At 39.5% G+C, this 20,645-nt stretch overlaps 1 protein-coding gene across 1 annotated transcript in view; it reads left to right on the top strand.

Moving 5' to 3' along the window:
- CAMK4 (calcium/calmodulin dependent protein kinase IV) overlaps nt 1-20,645 on the top strand; it is a 216,294-nt gene that overhangs the window by 185,348 nt on the left and 10,301 nt on the right. The window contains exons 6-8 of the mRNA XM_029216436.1: nt 2,328-2,418; nt 4,470-4,544; nt 19,569-19,644. Coding sequence (XP_029072269.1) covers nt 2,328-2,418; nt 4,470-4,544; nt 19,569-19,644 — 242 coding nt within the window. The remainder of the gene's footprint in view (nt 1-2,327; nt 2,419-4,469; nt 4,545-19,568; nt 19,645-20,645) is intronic.

A 20,645-nucleotide genomic window follows, 5' to 3' on the forward strand; every position in this document is an offset into this window, starting at 1 on the left:
TCAACAAGCTAGATGCTGATTGTGGTCCTTCCAGGGTTGGGATGTGAAGGCGATGATGAAGAGTGAGTGGGTTAGGAGATGGAGGGTTAAGACTTCGTCTTACCAGATGGGCACATTTCTGGGCTGGCACCAGTGACCTCTGGGTGTGGCAGGTTACAAATGCCTGTTGTTCTTTCCCTATGGGGCACCATTGATAGCTTTACAGAGACTCATTGCAGGACAGTTCTCTCACTCCAGGTGATCTGAGTGGCCCTTCAGCTGCCTACTCTCACCTCCCTCATGTTCTGCTTTCTGTGATGCTGAGATGAGGTGGCATCATCCCAGCAGGAAACACTCCAGCAAAGGGACCTCTTCTGGGAGACTAGTGTCTGATTCCCTTCTGCACAGTCCACACTGGGCCCATGAGAAATGTGCGTCTTTGTCCAGCTATTATTTGAGGGCAGCTGAATCTCACTGAGAACCTCTCTCCTCAATCACCTGCTCCAACCATTTTCCAGTTTTTCATGAGTGAGCCAGGTATCAGTCCCTATTTCCCCAAATCATTAAGTGACACATGTCAAGTGACCTTGAAGCTGTTTATCCCCTCTTACTTGGCTTGAGTAGAAAGAAAGAAGGACTTCCTCTCTTCCCCTATGAGATTGGAAAGGAGAAAAACTACAGCACCCTGGCAGCTTTTTCTCTTAACCCAACAGAAAGATAGGCAAAGGATTTGAATGGGCATTTTATGAAAAGGAAAACCAGTAAAGGTATGAAAAGAAGCTAGACTATACCAGTAAACAGAGAAAGACAAATTAAACAAAACTTAAGGTATAATTTTTATACTCCAGCTCAGCAAAAGTTAAAAATATAAATTTTGTAAAGATATTAGGAAAACATATACACTTACAATGTTTATGTGAGTAAATACTGATGGAGTCTTTTAGGAAAGTGATTTTGCAGTATATATTAAAATTAAAAATCTATATAACTTTTAACCCCACCAGACCTGCTTCCAGGTATCTGTCCTAGAGAAACACCAGCAAAAATACTCAAGTATCCAAGTACTGACAGTTTATTAATGCATTATTTGTAATTTTAAAAAACTTGAATGTCCATCAAAATGGGAATAGCAAAATAAAAAGTGATGGACATCAAACAAAAAATGGATGCAAGGATTAAATAAAATAAGCTGTGGTGACATGTGAGAAAGATTTCAAAGACATGTTAAGTGAAAAAAAGAGCAGTGTAAAAACTTTTATTAATGATACATTGATGTAAGAAAATGGAAAAATCAGGGATATTTCTTTGTATACATATACTCATATTTTTAAATGCATAGAAAAAAGTTCAGACCATTTCAAACTGATGAATGATTGCTTTTGGAGAGGACCTGAGGCTTCCTCTGGAAGAGAAGCATGGTCATGTAGAACTTTTAACATTCACAATGAGAGTATGTTACATGTTTAATTACACATGATTTACAAAATAATTTAAAATGTAATAAAATGAATGGAGTTGTTAGAGGTAATTTTTAAGATAATCTCAAGTATAATACTCTATACTGATAGCTGGATATACTAATCCTCAGAAGAGTCTATGAGAGCATTCATTGTCATTAAACAATATTTTTCATATTAAGGGTAGTTCTCTATAATAATTACTCACATCTAAATGCCTGTTCAAATGATAATTAAGAAATCTTTGCTATGGTTGTGAACTTCTAAGATGACACATACAATTATGCTTTTCAGATAATAAATCAGACAAATTTCAACACAGAGCACCTTGACTTTATTATAATAATAATTAGCCAAGGGCTTCCCTGGTGGCGCAGTGGTTGACAGTCCGCCTACCGATGCAGGGGACACGGGTTCGTGCCCCAGTCTGGGAAGATCCCACATGCCGCGGAGCGGCTGGGCCCGTGAGCCATGGCCGCTGAACCTGCGCGTCTGGAGCCTGTGCTCCGCAGTGGCAGAGGCCACAACAGTGAGAGGCCCATGTACACACAAAAAAAATAATAATAATAATAATTAGCCAATTAGAGCTGATATGGTAATATGCATATGAGAACTGCAACAAATATTCTCTGAGAAGTAAATATTTTATTTCTGGCAGTTGGTTCTATACAATGTAAATTGCATTTCACTTTTAGGAAAATATGTATAAGCTATTCTCAAATGACATATAGTTTAAAACATATTTTCCCTTATGGTGTTTATTTTTAAATCATAGTATGTGTGTTGTTGAATCACATAACTTAGTAAAAATTATTATAATTCTGGAAAGATTAAATGTTGGAACCATAAATATAATTATATGAATGTTACTTAATTATTTTCCCTGTTTAGTACCTACATGAAAATGGGATTGTCCATCGTGATCTCAAACCAGAGAACCTTCTCTATGCAACTCCAGCCCCAGATGCACCACTCAAAATTGGTATGTTTCCTGATGTCTTATGATCCCTTTTCCCAAAGCAGAAGAAATTTATTCCACGGAATTTGTAAACATTGCTCTGTCCAGTTTTGCCTCCATTCAATTTCCTCAAATATTGGTATCTGTAAAGGAATAATGCATTGTTTTGGAAGTCTGTGCTCTTTCCTGGAATATTTACCTGAATTAGTGCATAGAAGGTGGTGCTTCATTGCTGGACACACAAAGGAATCACAGCTCTTGGAAATGACAGGGACTTCAGGAGGTGACCTTGTATTTTGTAGATAAGTTTCTATAGTAGAAAATCACAGATTACATGACACTTCTTATTGCACAAGTTAGTTGGAGCTTAATTTTAGGTAATGAAGAACTTTGACACAAAATGCTTAGTACATATCAGTGAATTTGGGCTCTGAATCATTTGTTTATATGAACAGAGATAAATTGAGATCTGTATTTCCCAAAGTACACTCCACAGAACACTGGTCCTCAGTTGAGTGAACCATTCCCCGCTCCTTTTGGTGGGGGGAATGGTTTGTGGAGGTGCTAAGTTTGGTCAAGTAATTAAGAAATGCCAACTTACAGTTAAACAAGATTTTTATTTCTGCAGGACTTTTGAGAAAGTTAAAAATGCTAATGTGTAAAAAAAAAAAAAAAATGCTAATGTGTAGAGTGACATCTAAATTAGTGTCTGTGAGGCTTTTTCCAAACCTTATTTGACTCTGGAAACCTTGGTTTGGTTTTTTTCCCCCAGTAAGCACTCTGAAGAACTATAAAGATGGTTTGGGAAGTTCTGATCTACCCAAAGAGATCATTAAATCATCATTTTAGAAAAACGTATATTAAATTTTACTTTCCATGTCCCTTACAGAGCAAATCTTTGTTTGCAAAAATAATTATAAAATTTATTTTAGGTGAAATCTCCTTAGTAGAATCTGTACTAAATCCTCTAAAGGGCATTGCTTTTTTGGCGCTTTTATAATGCTAATCTGATGAGTTCACTGCATTTATAAATGTTAACACTTTTGAAAATTAAGTTGTACATATCATGGAAGAGCTCAGACAACATAATGTGCTTTATGAATGCAAGAACCTAAAGAAAAAATACTGAAGTCGTGCTGGGCAGCCAGCTTGTTCTCATAATCACTCCTGAAAGGCAGTGGGCAGCAGGGAGGCTTCCATTTCCTTTAACATCACTTTCAAAGATTTTATCCTTCAAGAAATTTCTTTAAATGGATGGATAGATACTAATTTAGACAGGAGAGCCTTTCTTTCTGAAGGACTTCCTGCTGCTTTTTCTGATAAGGATCAGCACCTCCATGGAAATATGGGTTTATCTTTGAAGTCTAAAATGGCATCAATTCTGTACCTGCCTCTCTTGAAGAATGGCCTTGAACTGTTTCCTTATGTTTCCTGGGTGAGAAGGATGTAGCCCAGCAAATAGACCATAATGGTAGCAACTTTTATTAATGTTTTATCTAGGTACCATTCTGAGAAATAAATAAGAATTTTTGCGCAAAGTTATATGTTCCTCATACAAGAGTAAATTCTTATCCGTCAAATATACTAGAGAACAAAATTACTTATTTTGAAGCAGAATAAACCTTTGATATTTCTGTTCATTTTACTGACATTTACAAAAGTCTAATTTTTTATTTTGATTTCTTCCAGTGGATTAAAAGTTCTGAATTATATCAATAATTCTATACTGTCCTTTAGAGTTAGTTTCAAATCTCAGAATTAATATTAGACAAAATATATCTGTCACAACTATTATTTCAAGAAGAAATAGCTTATTTACTGAAAGCTAGTAATTATAGAGAAGAGCATAACATGTATTTGGGAGTCATGGGGTATTTTTTTTCCAATTTAAAGCAAGGCATGAATTATTATTTAGTTTTTTTTAGTTTACTGTCCCAGGTGACTGACCCCTATCTATATCCACCCCAACGTCAAATACAAACAAATAAGTTTTACTTTGAATAACAAAAAAGTAATCTGTCATCATATAAAAGCTGAGAAACGACTCACTTCATTAAATTTTTTTCTTGTCTCAGCTGATTTTGGGCTCTCTAAAATCGTGGAACATCAAGTGCTCATGAAGACAGTATGTGGAACCCCAGGGTACTGCGGTATGTTCTTTAATACCGATATTTTACTTTTATTGTATTCAATGATCTGATCTTTTTTAACTCCTAGTATCTCTATTTGAAACACAATTTGATGTAAGTCTCCATGAGGAAGGCATATATAAATGACATTCAGACCACCTGTTGTTCTGCATGAGGGGTTCGATGATGTTGATTTTAGGGCACCCCTGTTAAGACAGCAGCGGGGAGAGGGGCCCTCAGAAGGAAGGACTGGGTGTTCTGTACCTGCTTTTAGGTAGTAGCTACTCTTGGACCCACTCAGGAATAGAAAGACAGTCACCGGGGAAAAGGGCAGGGAAACAGCATTGTGGTTGGGATTAAAGCCATGAGCCCTTTGTTACTTTACTTATTTGCTTTCACTCAAGAAGGTGTGTGAGGAGAGCATATATCATTAATTCCGATGGTGTATAAGACTGCAGTGAGAGAGGGGTAGCCCGTAGTTCTCATGGATGGCACTGGCCTAGCCTGACTAGGACAACGGCTTTAGGTGGGGTTTCACCGCCAGAGTCCCCCAGAGATGAGCTGTGGGACAGTCCTCCCATCCTCTTGCCCAGTCTCCCAGAATGGGCTGAAGGTACCCTGAGTACAGTTCATAATCCAGAGACAGAACAATATCATTTGATCCAAGCCAGCATGAAGCTCGCCCTTCTTTCCTTGACAGCTATATTAATCTGGCAACAACCTAAAAGCCAATAAAGCTTGAAAAAATTATCAAGAATTTCTAAAGTTTTTCTGACTAATGAATATGTCACAAATTAATTAAAATCTGGATTACAAAGAAAAGAGACAAGACTTCAAGTTACCAGTCATAAGATTAGCTATCATTTTCTCTTAGGATCATCGTCTTTTTATACAAATCTTCCTTCACTCGCTCATCTCTTCAGCAAAATCACCTGCTGTATTTCAGGCCAGTGCTTGGCACCAGGAAGATGCATTTCTTGCCTCCACCCCCATCCCCAGGGGTTCACAATCTATAGGGGAACAGACATGAAACCAAAAAAGTATCGTATCTTAGGAAATACCAGGTTATGCATATGGAAAGGCCTTTATGGAGACACAGAAGAAGGGTGGTATTTGGAGTTATCTGTCTTATTCTTCTATGGCATTTATATTTGTTAGTCACCCCACCTCAGAAATAGGCACATAAGAACTATATTACTAACTCATTGTAACAACTTTTGAATTCATAGAAATCAGACTGGAGAGGTGCAGTAAGATAGTCACTGAAGCAAATGTATGATTAAGTTCACAGAATTTTAGTGCTGAAAGAAACTTTAATATTCATTTACTAACATTCTCATTTTACTAAGGTCAAAAGAGTATGACTTCCCCAAGATTCCACATCTAGTTATTAGTGGATCAGGGATGAGAATCCTGGTATACAATGTCCTGAAAACAGATTTATAGAATTCCCTATTCAAAAAAGCAACATAGATAAATCAGTATAGTTTTCCCTCATAGAAATATTTATCATTTATTGCTTTTAGTTTAAAATATTCTCTATTTTAATTTTTGAAGGCTCAAAAGTATTACTTGGTCATTGTAAGAAGTGAAAATTCAAACATGTGTAATCAATATTAACAGCCTCATTCATTCTTCCACACCAGTCTCCATGTTTCCATGTTCACATAAACATTTTATAATTTTGATTTTAACTAGCTAGTTTCCCTGGTCTAAAATAATAATATTTTAGATTACTTTCTTGCAGCTGAATTGTTCATAAATCCAGTAAGTGCACAGAATTGTGTACCTATCTTTCTGTTAAATCTTTACATTGTGCCAAATATTCTTCTTCTGGATCTTAAGATCCTTGAGGACAGGAGTAATTTATCAATTAGGAGTAAATTCAGAAAACTAAAAATAACTATGGCTTAAACAAGGCAGAAGTTAATTTCTCTGATGCTAGAGGTCTAGAGATAGGCAATCCTGATGGGTTCCACAGCTATGGTTCTGCAGGTGTGGTGGATCTCAGTGTCAGGGATTCAGACTTTTCCTTACTTACTCCTTTCTTACTCTACCATTCCTGAGTATGTTTCCTCACAGTCCAAAATGGCTGCTTGAAATCAGTCATTATATCTGCATTCTACACAACCAGAAGGAAACAAATCTAAAAAAGAGTGCACATTTTCACTGTTAAACAGGCTTGCTGAAGCCCCACATGTCACTTCCACTTATATCTTATTAGCCAGTACTTAGTTATAGCCTCCACACTGCCAGGGAAACTGGCAATATATCCCTTGGCTGCACGTGCTGCTGTCCCAAATGAATTCAGGGTTCTATTACAAAGAATGAATATTGCATTATACGACTCACTATCTCTACCACAGGCTTATGAGTAAGATTTTCATTCTCAGAAAAAAATGTGAGGACTTCCCTGGTAGTCCAGTGGTTGAGAATCCCCCTTCCAATGCAGGGGACGTGCGTTCGATCCCTGGTCTGGGAACTAAGATCCCACAAGCTGCAGGGCGGCTAAGCCCGCATGCTCTAGAGCCCACGCGCCACAACTAGAAAGAAGCCCGCATGCCGCCACTAAGACCTGATGCAGCCAAATAAATTAATAAGTAAATAAATATTTTTTTAATGTGGAAACCATTGCAGTATGTTCCCTATAGGCATGCTCTTTTTCATTTTCCTTAGAACTGTTAGCGGACAGCCTATCACCCTTCCCTTCTAATGATGCCCTGTGAACTTTTCCTTTCTCTAATTCGTATGTCCTTATTTGTCCTCATCCTGAATGTCTTTCCTGCCTCCAGATCGCCAACGATATGGAGAAAAATAAGAACCTTGAATTTAGTACTATGTGCCAAATGGGGTTGCCTGATTGTGACCACTAATTGCTGACCAATTGACAGAAGCATTGAAAGAGGATTGAGAAAAGAATGAGACAACAAATTAAGGATTTCCCACAAGAATAAAGGTGGTGGACAATTTAGTAATCATTATCTAATACTGAACAATAAGTATTCCAGGGAGGTAGGTAGGTTGGAGAAATTCTCTGAGACTTGAGCAGCCCTGAAATTGAATGATCAGGGAGAACTTACCCTAGTGATCGCTCAGGGTCCCTGCCGTGACTAAGAGATAGCAGTCCTTTCAGTGGCTTTAATAATAGTGATGACGGACTTCCCCGATGGTCCAGTGGTAAAGAATCAACCTTCCCATGCAGAGGATGCGGGTTCGATCCCTGGTTGGGGAAGTAAGATCCCACATGCCGAGGGGCAACTAAGCCCGCGCGCCACAACTACTGAGCCCATGTACCTCAACTAGAGAGCCTGCGTACCACAAACTACAGAGCCCATGCGCTCTGGAGCCCACGCGCCATAACTAGAGAGAGAAAACCTGCACGCCGCAACTAGAGAGAAGCCTGCATGCCGCAACGAAGAGCCCACGTGCAGCCAAAATATAAATAAATAAATTAATAATAATAATAGTGATAAGAGCAACTCTTTCTTGCAGCAGTACAGAATGGTCATTCTATGAATGAATGATTCATTCACTGATAAAATGAACATTGAATGTCTAATAGACTCCATGTTAGTCACTGAGATTATAAGAGTGAACACAGTATGATCTTGCCCTTTAAGGATTTCATAGGCTATAAAAGAAGAAAGACCTGTACACATAAATCAAAATTTGTTGTAATAAGTTATATATTTATCTGAGCCAAAGGCTCAAGCATTTAGAGGGGAGGGAACAATTAATCCTTCTTAGATGGGCCTTTACAGAGGAGGGGTACTAAAGGATTAGTAGGAGTTCAACAAGTGAAGAGGTGGCCACAAGGCATTGTTTGTCAGCAAGCACAGGAAGAGAAAAGTCAGAGGAGTGGTAGCATCTGAAAAGTTCAGGGACTGTTTGTTACTTTGTCACTTTGCATGACTGGAACATAGAGTCTTTGGTACAGAGAATACAGATGGACTTGGAAAAGTAGGATGGACCAAATTTTAAAAGAATCTGTACATTAGGCTAAGGAATTCAGACTTGCTTTGGTAGATAATAGTGATCCAGCAAAGGTTCTTAATCAGGGCAATTATATTTTTAAATCAAACCTGTATTTTATAAATACCTTGATAATGACATTATGACAGATGGATTTGAGAGAGAAAAGAGATCAAAAGAAGACAAATTAGAAAGCTATTGTAAATGCTCTTTCCTGTCACTCCATAAACAGCTTCTCAGTGAATAATGTATTCAATCTACTCCCAAATCCAATCGTTTATTTTTTTAATATAAAGTTATTGTAGGGCTTCCCTGGTGGCACAGTGGTTGAGAGTCCGCCTGCCGATGCAGGGGACATGGGTTCGTGCCCCGGTCCGGGAAGATCCCACATGCCGTGGAGTGGCTGGGCCTGTGAGCCATGGCTGCTGAGCCTGCGCGTCCGGAACCTGTGCTCCGCAACGGGAGAGGCCACGGCAGTGAGAGGCCTGCGTACTACAAAAAAAAAAAAAAAAAAAATTATTGTAAAAATACTATTTCAGATGCTTGTCTTTGCGATCTTATAAGACAGGCCCATCTTACAGATAACGCCGTCTCATAATGGAGGCTTATTTTCCATTTGCTCTTTTTTTCCCTGCAGATATCCATATCACCCTTGAGGCTGTGTAATGGGGAAAAAGGGAATTGAGTGGTTGAACAAGATCAAGATAATCCTTCCATTCTGCTATAGGTAGAGACTCATCAAGAAGTAGTAATTTGCTATATTATACAGAAAGGAGGAGAAAGCAACAAGGAAGCTGGGGCAGGGGTAGAGATTGAGAGAGAAAATATAAGTTCTTTGTGGACTCTAAAGTGGTAAACGTATGTGTGGAATCACTATTATATAGGCTGAGGCAGGCTTAGAAATCAAAAACAATAAAGTTCAATGTATTTAATTTAAAAAGTAAAGTTCATAATATATATAAAGAGGGAAGACTTCCCTGTTGGTGCAGTGGTTAGGAATCTGCCTGCCAGTGCAGGGGACACAGTTTCAAGCCCTGGTCCGGGAAGATCCCATGTGCCATGGAGCAACTAAACCCATGCGCCACAACTACTGAGCCTGCATGCCACAGCTACTGAAGCCCGTGCACCTAGAGCCTGTGCTCCAAAGCAAGAGAAGCCACCACAATGAGAAGCCCACGTACTGCAACAATGCAACTAGGAAAGCCCGCGCGCAGCACCGAAGACCCAGCACAACCAAAAAATAAGTAAATAAACTTTAAAAATAATAATAATGTATATAAAGAGACATATATTCATACATACTCTTGGTCCAAAGGAAATACACTAGAATATTACCTCCAAGTGGGAGCAAAGGAGGGGGCAGGATTTTAAGGATACACTGAAAGCATTGAAAAAGCTGAGTTAGGGAAAAACAGAAGTCCTAGTAACACCAGGGCACAGGAAATAGGTGACCTAGAGCGGAGGAAAGATGCAGGGTTTTGAATTTTTTTTAATGTAATATAGTAATATTTATATTCATCTGTCTTATAAACAATTAGACCATTTATAGACAAGGCTGAAGCCCTCTTTGAGGATCAGCCTCAATTCTAGCCCTTTCTCCCTTCACCACATATAAGTACTGTCATCAGTTTGCCATGTAGCCTTCTGAGAATATTTAGGTGAGGCGGGAACTGTTCATTTATAGAATGATCTGGAAATTAAACGCAAGAGCAAAACTGGCGAGAATCACTGTCGTGCTATGGAAAGCATTACTTTACACAGAGACTTTACATTTAACTTGGAACAGTGACAGAGAGGGGAAGGCTGACCTTGTTTCCTTGCTTGATGTAAGGACGATTACATCCTAGGTCAATTATCCTTATGTACGCTGCGTCTAGTTTTTTGAATAGAAGGGTTTTTTCAATTACATCTTTGGAGAGAGTGGGTATCTATGTTATACCATCTGTCATTTGTCAGGAAATTAAAAAAGGAAAGTTACCCAATCAGTCTCACTTACAGAACCTTTGCCCCAGGCTATTAATAACAGAGAGTTCTCCTATAAGTGAATCTCAAAAGAAAAAATATCACAGATGCTGTGTGTTTAAGGAAATACTCATTATTTCCTGGGAAATCTGCCCAGTCAAAACTAAACTCCAGGCCAGAAAACTAAAATTTGTGATCCAGATAAATGGAATCAATGACTAGTGCTCTAACATAGTCCATGAGGGGGTCAACACTGAAGAAGTTCTCAAAATCTTGTTGTTGGGAAAAGAAACAGGTCTCAAGAAAAAAAAAATCCATTGGGCCATGACTCCTGATAAATGTGCTACAATGTAACTATGCAATATTACTTCCAAAATATCTTAACTGGTTCAGATATTTGAGGCTTGAATTCTGTGGGTGTTCAGACCTACCCATGCCCATCACAGAAAAGAAATACAAGCTGTTAGAGTAAAAAAGAAACCAGTGTGGAAGTTGTTAGATAAAAGAATGTTTCTGTCTAATACCAAGTATCTAATTTATTTATAGGCTTAGTTTATTAAACTATATGTGTTCATATTTTACACTCCTACATGTCTGTTTATCCAAATTCTATTTTCAGGGTCCAGAAGCTGTTAAGAATTTATTTCCTCTTGGCATTTGCCAGGTCTCATTATTATAGGGATAATCCTTCCTTGTTACCACATGCTATGTTCTAAAGAAATAACCTATTACATTCACTCTACGAAAATTACAATTTTCAACAGTCTACAGTCAGAAGAGATTTCTGTCTACATGCACACACATTACCTTGAAAAATATTGGAAAATTTAAGTGAGATAAAAGAAGTAAATTTAATAGTCTAAAATACGAGCTTTCAGGATAGTTTCATGTTTTCGTTTTTTTTCTAGAACACTAAATAGTTAAGGTGAAATAGTGAGTACCCAATTACATTGATAATCTAATCAAGTAGGGGATTATCTCGCCTGAGAGCTAATTAAAAACCCACAATGATGCCTTCCTTTTTGCAATGAACTTTAAAAAAAAAAAAACACTAGAAGAAATAAACATATAGTAAAATGTCATCTGCACTGTGTATAAGTTTCCCCTTGACAGGCTGGTGTGTGTACACTAGGGTTCCCATGGGGCTTGTTGACAATAGGAAGGGAGTAGGGAAGGCTCGAGGAAGAAAGCAAAGAACGATAAGCAGGTTGGTCCCAGATCCATCTCCCCTTCCTGAGCACAGCCCTTCATTTTCCCTGAGATATGCTAAGTCCCCAAGCCATAATAGGATTGTCCCCGGCGTGCTAGCAGTGCCTGATCCAAATGAACAAGTGCCAGGTAAAGGGAAAAGTGGGACTGGGGATAGACACAGGAGTGATGAGGAAAGGTTGTAGTTCATCTTGTTCTTGACCTTGCAAAAGGACAGGGACTCTGCAGGTTGAGTGCAGGCTTATTTTAAGCTGTCTTGGAAATTTTAAACTTAGAGGAAAATGAGTCTCTTGGGGCCTTTGTGTTGGTCTGATACTGACCTAAACCAAGGGTATTCTGTGGAACTTTATTCTTTTTTCATTTAATAAATATTTATTAAACTCCTATTATGCACCAGGCACTGTTCTAGGTGATACAGCAGCGATATAGCAGTGAAAAAATTTCTTCTTTAAGAAAGGTACATTTTAGTGGGAGAAGACAAATAATGAACAAAGTAAATGTGTAAATTATATAGAAAGAGGATATAATTTCTGTGGAAGAATATAGAGTTGGGAAAGGGGATAGGAAGTGCTGGGAGGCTGAGTTAATATTTAAACAGGTGTGATCAGTGAAGGCTTCACCTGAGAAGGGAACATAAGAGCAAAGACTTGAAAGAGGTAAGGGAGAGAGCAAGCAACATGGATATCTAGGGAAAGAACATTCCAGGTAGAGGGGACAGAGCACACCGACCCTGAGGCAAGAAACAGTAGGCGGGCAAGAGTAGGCCAGAGAAGGGATCAGAGAGCTCCAGCTGGAAAGATATAGCTAACATTAACTGAGATGAGGAAGACTTCGGGAGCAGCAGGTTTGGGGCTTGTTGATTTTGAGATGCCTGTTAGACATCCAAGTGGAGGTGACATGTGGGCAGAGGGGTGTATATGTCTGAAATTCAGGAGCAAGGGCGTGGCTGTTGATATAAATGTGGGCGTTATCAACATATAAATGCTATTTAAAGTCATGAGACTATCTAGCATCACCAAAGCAGAAAAGGAAATGACCCCCACTGATCCCTGGGCAACATCACCATTAGGAGGCCAGAGAGAAGAGAAGAAACCACATTATCATTGAGACTGTCAAATAGTAGAAGCTCCACAGGACAGAATTAGAAATCATGAATAGATGTTGTAAAGCACAGATTTGAGGCTCAATACACACAAAACAATGTTCTCACATCTAAAGCTGTCAGCAATATAAGGGGCTGCCTCCCTAGCTTGGGAAATGGTCACAAAAGCTGATTGACTCATCTCTCAGGATTTAGGGTTATCAAAAAGGAGAGGGGAGGAAGAGTCCTACAAATTTCTTCATCACCCATATGGTATTAAATAATATTACCACAAAATCTGTGTATACATTCTATATGTATAAACTAAGTTTAGGACAACCACTCAGTTAAATCAAAGTTAACCACGTATATTTTGGCCTGAGATGGCTGATCAAATTGAGTCTAAAGAGATTGTCACCAACATCATCCCCTCATTTCTCTTGCTCCTTTTAGTTTAGAGACAATTTTTTAATGTACTGTTAATCCTTAACTTCTGGGTCTCAATATCACAAATCATTTTCTGTGCCCACTTCCTTATAATCGTAAGAGACTACTTCAAGAACAGAACCAACTGTGCCGGAGAATTCACATGCCGTGAGGATTCAGCTCTATTATTACATATGTGAGGGTGGAATGATGGGAGGAAAAGAGGTCTAAAGGGAGAGGTGATTGATGGCAAGTGGGTAGAAGACTTGCTTAAAACGTATTATTTGGGCCCTGAACACCCACAAAATGTTCCATTTTAGAATGTTTGCTACAGGAAGGATATGCATAAAATAAACATTAAAAGTTTCAAAAGAATTATTATTGATAATTATCAGTAAGATATATAGCATCTTTGGAGAAAAACACAGTATTTGCCATACTTAACACATGAGACAGTTTGAATGCTAAGTCCATTACTTTATATCTGCATCTTCATTTAAAAAAGAGATTCTTACATAATGTTAATATTAGGATGAGTTGGGTTAATTTATTTATGTGGTTTATTTATTTATACTCTACCTTATCCCACAAAAAATGGGAAGGCAGCTTTTCAACAGTTAACACTCCTTTGCTGTCCCTCAGCCAGCATCCATCACAGCTTTAAAGTGACCAGGAGACTTGGTATGATTAAGATTTGTAACAAATAGTGACTACTCCAAGGTGGGAGAGCTCAATGGAATCATAGAAAAGTGAATTCCATAGAAATGAAACTTTCACAGGCTAATTAAAATAAGTCGCGTTTCTTTTTTCCTCTTCTGAAAGCACTAGGTGTTCTCAAATATTTGATTTTCTATTCAGGATGTTATTTAAAAAATTAAAAAGTAAAGTGAGGAAAATAAACAGGCTCTTTCTTCACCCATTTATAAGATTTATACAGAGAGAACTGTCATACAATTCATGTGGGAAGGAAGACTTTTTTTTTTTTTTTTTTTGCAGTATGGGGGCCTCTCACTGTTGTGGCCTCTCCCGTTGCGGAGCACAGGCTCCGGACGCGCAGGCTCAGCGGCCATGGCTCACGGGCCCAGCCGCTCCACGGCATGTGAGATCTTCCCGGACCAGGACACGGACCCGCGTCCCCTGCATTGGCAGGCGGACTCTCAACCACTGTGCCACCAGGGAAGCCCAAGGAAGACTTTTTCAACAGCTAAAATGAAAAACATCAAGTGAGAGTTGGATTGCCTGATATTTACTGTGTAAAAGATCAAGAGCCAAGGAAAATAGAAAAGATGCATTGGAACATAAAGAGCCTATCACTTGTGTTTCAAAACTTTTTTCTTGCTCTACACGAACAAGTTATAAATAACTAAAGTGACAGGGACTTCAAATGCCTCCTCTGTCATTCTCAAGCTTCCACAGCATGGCATGCAAGAATTGATAGTATTCTGAGATTCACTGTAGTAAAGTGACAAGGCTGCTCCTAGCCAGAGGCAGCCCCCTCTGGAAGCATCTCAACTGTATCACAGTCTGGTCCATTCCATACCTTTGTTATAACATGTAGCACTGGGACATCGCCTGGCTTCTCTGTTGTCAAAGCAAAAATTGCACTTGACAATGTTAAAAAGGTTGTGCCTCATTCTTGCCAAATGTTTGTGACACCGTCACAAAGGACCACACATGGTACAGATGCTAAGAAAAGCACAAGTTTGGAGTCTGCCCGGCTGTGGGCACTTGCTGCCACCTATAGGACGCTACCCTGAAGGCATTCTCCTCCCGGTTCCCAGGCCAAGTTAGGAACCGGGAAGAAGCAGAGAATTTCCAAACACTGCTCTTCTGCTTCTGGCAGATAAATCCCTCTCCTTCCTCCTTCCAAACTGCTCACTCCCCAGAGGCAAAGCTTAGAGAGACTTCTAGACGCTGTGCTAAAGATGCCATGGATTTTTGTGGCCCCCAGAAAACTATGAATTCAAGATAAGCCTCTACAGTGAAAGCTCCACAGTGTTTTTTCCCTCAGCTGTGGTGGGCGGGGGAGTAGTTTTGTAAAATCAGATTCAGGCCTTAAGATGAAAATAGATTTTTTTTTCCATTTTGCAATTGAGGTAGAGTTGATTGACAATATTATATTAGTTTCAGGTGTACAAAATAGTGATTCAAAATTTTTACAGTTTATACTCCATTTATAGTTATTATAAAATATTGGCTATATTTCCCATATGTTTTGAATGGTTAAAATGAAAATGTAGGAGAGAATTTAAAAACAAACGAACAAAAAAACCCCTGAACTAGTGGAATCTGCAGTCTGGCCTGGACCTGCCTCCCAGGCGCTGGATGAACCTGGGCCTCACACACCGGCTACGTTCCACCCACACTGACTGCTCCGGTTCCCTAAGGGCTGCTTGTTCCTTCTTGCCGCAAGGTCCCTTTACGTGTGCTTTCTCCATCCGAACCCTCTTCTGTCTCTTTCAACCACTACCTCTCCCCCTGCCTAGTTAACTTCTCTAGATCTTTTACATCTGTTTAAACTTTGCTTTCTCTGATCACATTTCTCCATCTTTCTGACCAGGTCAGCCCTCTATTGGAGCCACTTTCCCTCCAAGCGCTTCCGGTTACCACTTTACATTTCTTCGTATGGTTTTCTTTCTTCTTCTTTTTTTTTTTTTTTAAAGGATACTTTAGAAAAATTATTTATTTGGCTGTGCCAGGTCTTAGTTGCAGCACGCAGGCATCTTCGTTGAAGCTTGCAGGATCTAGTTCCCTGACCAGGGGTGGAACCCCGGCCCCCTGCATTGGGAGCGCAGAGTCTTAACCACTAGACCACCAGGGAAGTCCCCGTATGGTTTTCTTGATCAGCATCTACCTCCCCCACCAAACTGTAAGCTCCGTGATGATGGAGACTTGTTCTCTGTAACTCCCCATTATTCCCCACCACCACCCCAGCTGTATCTGTCATACAGCATGTGCTTAACAAATAGTTCATGATATATTAATTTATTAAATTTATTATAAATTAAATTATTAAATGAGTGAGTGAATGAACCTGTTGATTTCATTCACCTTAGTCTCCCTTGGATTTGTCTCAAAACAGTTAACAGTAGTTTGAAAAAGTCTTCTGATAACGAATGCCACTCTGTAGTTTTAACTCCATAGGTAGGAAGGGATCATAAAGCTCATCTAAGGCGTTGACAAAATGAAGTGAACTAAATTATCCCTCTATTCTTCTCCTAGGACTTTAGGAAAAGAGGGAAAACCTAGCACCAATCAGTGTGTCACAGGCTATACCTGATACTTCTTATCTTAGAACCATTTTCAGTTACAGTGATTTTATTTAATAAAACGTAATTCATTCCAATCTTTATATGTACCTTCAATTGCTAGATATTGGAGTGTGAAGTGTCCTGGGAGTTCTGTAGCATTTAGTGTTTAATGAGCAATAACATAAATGATAAGATAACTTTAGGAAGTGGCAGAAAACTTGGATCTACTTAGAAGACAGCCAGGAAAATCAATAAATGACTACTGACTATTTCTGAAAAGATGGTTCTAAATCACTTACAATACATTTTTAAAAACTGTATTACACCTTGAAATGTTTTATCCCCCATTTCGCATTTGCTTGTTTGTTTGTTTTGGCAATGAGGTAAGAAAATATATGAAGGACATCCAGAAGTGCTTATAGCATTAATAGCTGCACTAGTTGATGCCTTTTCTTGAACTGAACTGGAAGTAGTCAACTATTTCTCACTCTAAGAAAATCACAATTCTGTAGAATTACCTTCAAGGACATTTGATACCTAGGAGACTTGAAGCGCTGGCGTGCCAGCGTCTGAAATGTATTCTAGAAAAGCTTTTGGCTCTTGGAAAGGGTTCAGATAGATTACAAGGATGTGTTCTGCTGGTTCTGAAGTCAAGGTCATATTAACTAATGAGTGAAAATATTTAAAGGTTACTGTGAATTGGTATCTAATTGTGTCTAGGAATTTAGGCATGTTTCACCCAAATTTTATATTAGGATTAGTAAATATTCAATAGGATAAATTCATTTAAAAAATTCTTTTTAAGAGGAATTTATTATGGAGGGGGAAAACGTTCTATATTCCTTTCATCTCAGTTAACCTCCCTATGGAAAGTCTAGCTTTTCACACCACCAGTTTACTCACATTGCAGCATAAGGTCTTACAAGGAAATAAATTGCCTCTGGAGAGTAAGGTTGCACCCAGTGCTGTGAAGGGAGATCAGATATTGCCATATCAGGTAAGAAACCCAGATGCCCTCTAAAGTGGATTCAGAAAGGCTTTTGTTCCATAGTATTCACTTCGTTTGGGGCCCTTGGCCTGGGAGCTATGGAGGATGGCCTGAGAGAGCACCTGACCTTCGAGACAGCGTGCTGACCTCTGCACAGCACAGGATGGGAGGTTTGATTTCACTGGACCTGACAGGATAGGTGCTTGCAGGGCAGCAGACACAGTAGGCGCTCCGGTGGGAGGGATGGGATTTCAGCAGGTTCTGTAGCAGGAGTGCTTGTCCTCTCTTCTTGCTTAAACTCTAATAACTATCCCTTTACGTACATCACAGCGGCTAAAACTCAAAGTAAACTTGGAAATTAGCTAGTTCAATTCATTTGCTAGAGGTAAAAACCAAGACCCAGGAAATATAAGACTGTCCCCAACATATCTCTGTGTTTATGTTGAAATGTCAGTGTGAGACTTGATAACGCTTCACGGATGTGGATACCTGGAGTGGGGAAGGGCACATGGTACTAACTGTGCATGCCAAATATGCATGTGTTCAGCTCCCTGACAGTAGCAGCCATTCTGAAAGTGGCAGCCGAACCTCAGTTCCCTTTGCACTATGATGAGCAAATCATTTTCGAGTGGGAGTTCAGTGCGGGGGCTGCTGCGGCCCAAAGGAACTGTCTGTGGGTACAGATGGCTCTAGAAACGGAAGCCAACCTGACAGAGAGAATGGTGTTGGCTTTGAGCGTGCATTTTTCTTAATTATCTTAATTAAATCTTAAAAGGAAAATATTCTAGGAATAATTTGCTCATAGATGAGAAAAACTTCTTGGCCCCAGATCCAGTTCCTCAAAGGGTGCATCTTGCTGAATTGCTTCTCAGAGTGCTAGAATGCACACCATCATTACACAGGCTCTTCATCTCCTATATTTTATGTAACACAGTTTCTACATAAAATATGAAGAGAATATTCTGGTTGGAAAAGGATGGAGAGAAGGGGATAGAATGGGAAGACATCAGTGGAAAATCTGCTGTGTTCCTTCCTGTAAATTAAATTCAGAGTCCCATGAGACCAGCTTCCTTTAGGAGCTCACTTTGACAATCTCCACCAATATTGACATTCCCAGGCTGCATGGACAAGGGATCCTGCTCTCCTACCCCACTGAGGGAAGGAGAAGTGTGGTGCCCCTGTCCCCAAGGCCTCCCTTAAGGACCCCTCAGCATTCATCAATCAGCTCCTTCCTCAGGGGCCCTGCTGACACCTACAGACAGCACTTTTGTTCAAAATAGAAAGGGGCTACTCTGGGCTCTAAACCTGAGCCCTATTTCTACTTAGAGGGTAGAGCTCTCACTTCTTTTCTTCCTTTGTTAGTTAGGCAAACAAACAACACCTCCAATCCTCAGGGCAAACAGTTAGACCCAGTTAACTCTCCATTTTCACGGCTCTAAGGTAATAAAATCATGGAAGATCTCACTATTCTATACTACCGGGCCAGGCTGTTTAATGGCTGAGAAGACCTTCCATTTTCACAGTGGTGGGCAGGGCTGATAGGAGCAGCCTCCTTGTGCACAGGGAAGCCTCCTTTCTCAGTTCATAATCCCAAACTGACTGTGGACAGCTGCTCTCTGAGGACGTATGTGTAGTTCTCAGCACCAAGACATGTGCCGGGGCCCCTCCTAGCTCCTGTTCCAACTTTCCAGTACTAGAGACTTTCCAGTCCTCTCACTGTCTGCCCTGCTCCCTGCCCTGCGCGTTGTCAAACACACACACACTCGTGGACACCCCAGGCGGCATGATTGTGCCTTTTTCCCCTTACTATGCTAAACTTTCATTTCTTTTCTATGTACACAGCTCCCTTTGTAGCAGAAATATAGCTCTATCTGATTTGAGCAGTATCATGATGTTCTGATGTAGAATATTACATTTAATAACTTTATTTTTATGCACCCCAAACACAGAGAGACTATATATAATATCTCCCACTAAAATAGAGGTAAGAATTTGTAGACTCATACTTTGGTTTGGGGAGAGAAGATTGGTTATAAAACTGTTCTGAAGTTTCTGTTGATGAATTCATTTCTTCCCTATTGCTTGTTATTAAAATTTAAACTGTATTTAAACTGAATTTAAACTGTAATTTAATACAGTTTTCACTCTTTCTGCAGCACCTGAAATTCTTAGAGGCTGTGCCTATGGACCTGAGGTGGACATGTGGTCTGTAGGAATAATCACCTACATCTTGTAAGTGAAGAAAAGCAATCTCTAAGCATACTGTTGGCCTTTGCTGTAATATTTTCTAGTTACTCATAGTCCTCATAAAAAACAAGATTCCTTTTTGACTTTTTGTGGTTTTCTATGACATACTAAGTGTAGTTACTGATGGAATTTTCGGAAAATGAGCATTGCTTTTTATTTTGTCATTTTCTTGGGGCCAGAACTTCTGTCTAGGGCTTTGCTGTGTCTCATTCTGCTATGCAGTGTATAGCAGATTTGGGAAACAATTCATTGTTTGATGATAGTAATGAGCATGAAACAAATCCACCTATTAAACTTGCACTTATTTTATTTATGTGCATCTTGTCCAAATGATTAGAGTATTATTCCTTTTGAAGGGGCAAATGGCAGTTTAATCTCTGAAGCAATCCCAAACTGGTACATTTCTTATCAGGAATGTTTTAAATGCATTTGGGCTATCAGTTTTGGTTCCTATATCTGTTAAGTTCTCAAGGACCTTTAGTTTAATACCCTAAACTCAGAGAAACCTGTTCTCTGGGAGAAAAAAAAAAGGGGGGGGGCTAAATCTCTCACTCTCTGGTATCCCCAACTCCATTCCTGAGCTCCTGTCCACTAATAAACATGGGGTTTCAGTTTGCCAAAGAGATGATGGAATTGCAGACAAATACAAGGGAAATAATCGAGAACAATGGAAGAGTATCTGGGGAGGAAGGCTGTTGTAGAACAACTACAAAAGCAAGATACCAGTGAGTTCCAAAGTTTTATTCAAACCAAGTAGATTTGGTTTTCAATTAGAGGATACTGCACAGTTCATTGTTGGAACCTGTAATATTCAAATCTGTAAAGAGATTTTGAAGGGTGGGGAAGAAAGCAAATTAGCTCAGGCTGCTATAACAAAATACCATAGACTCAGTGGCTTAAACAACAGAATTGTAGTTCTGGAGGTTGAAAGCCTGAGGTCAGGGTGCCAGTAGGTCAGGTTCTGGTGAGAGCTGTCTTCTAGCTTG

Source organism: Monodon monoceros, unplaced genomic scaffold (assembly GCF_005190385.1).
Source record: "Monodon monoceros isolate NGI ecotype Baffin Bay Population unplaced genomic scaffold, NGI_Narwhal_1 Super_Scaffold_12, whole genome shotgun sequence".
NCBI lineage: Eukaryota > Metazoa > Chordata > Mammalia > Artiodactyla > Monodontidae > Monodon > Monodon monoceros.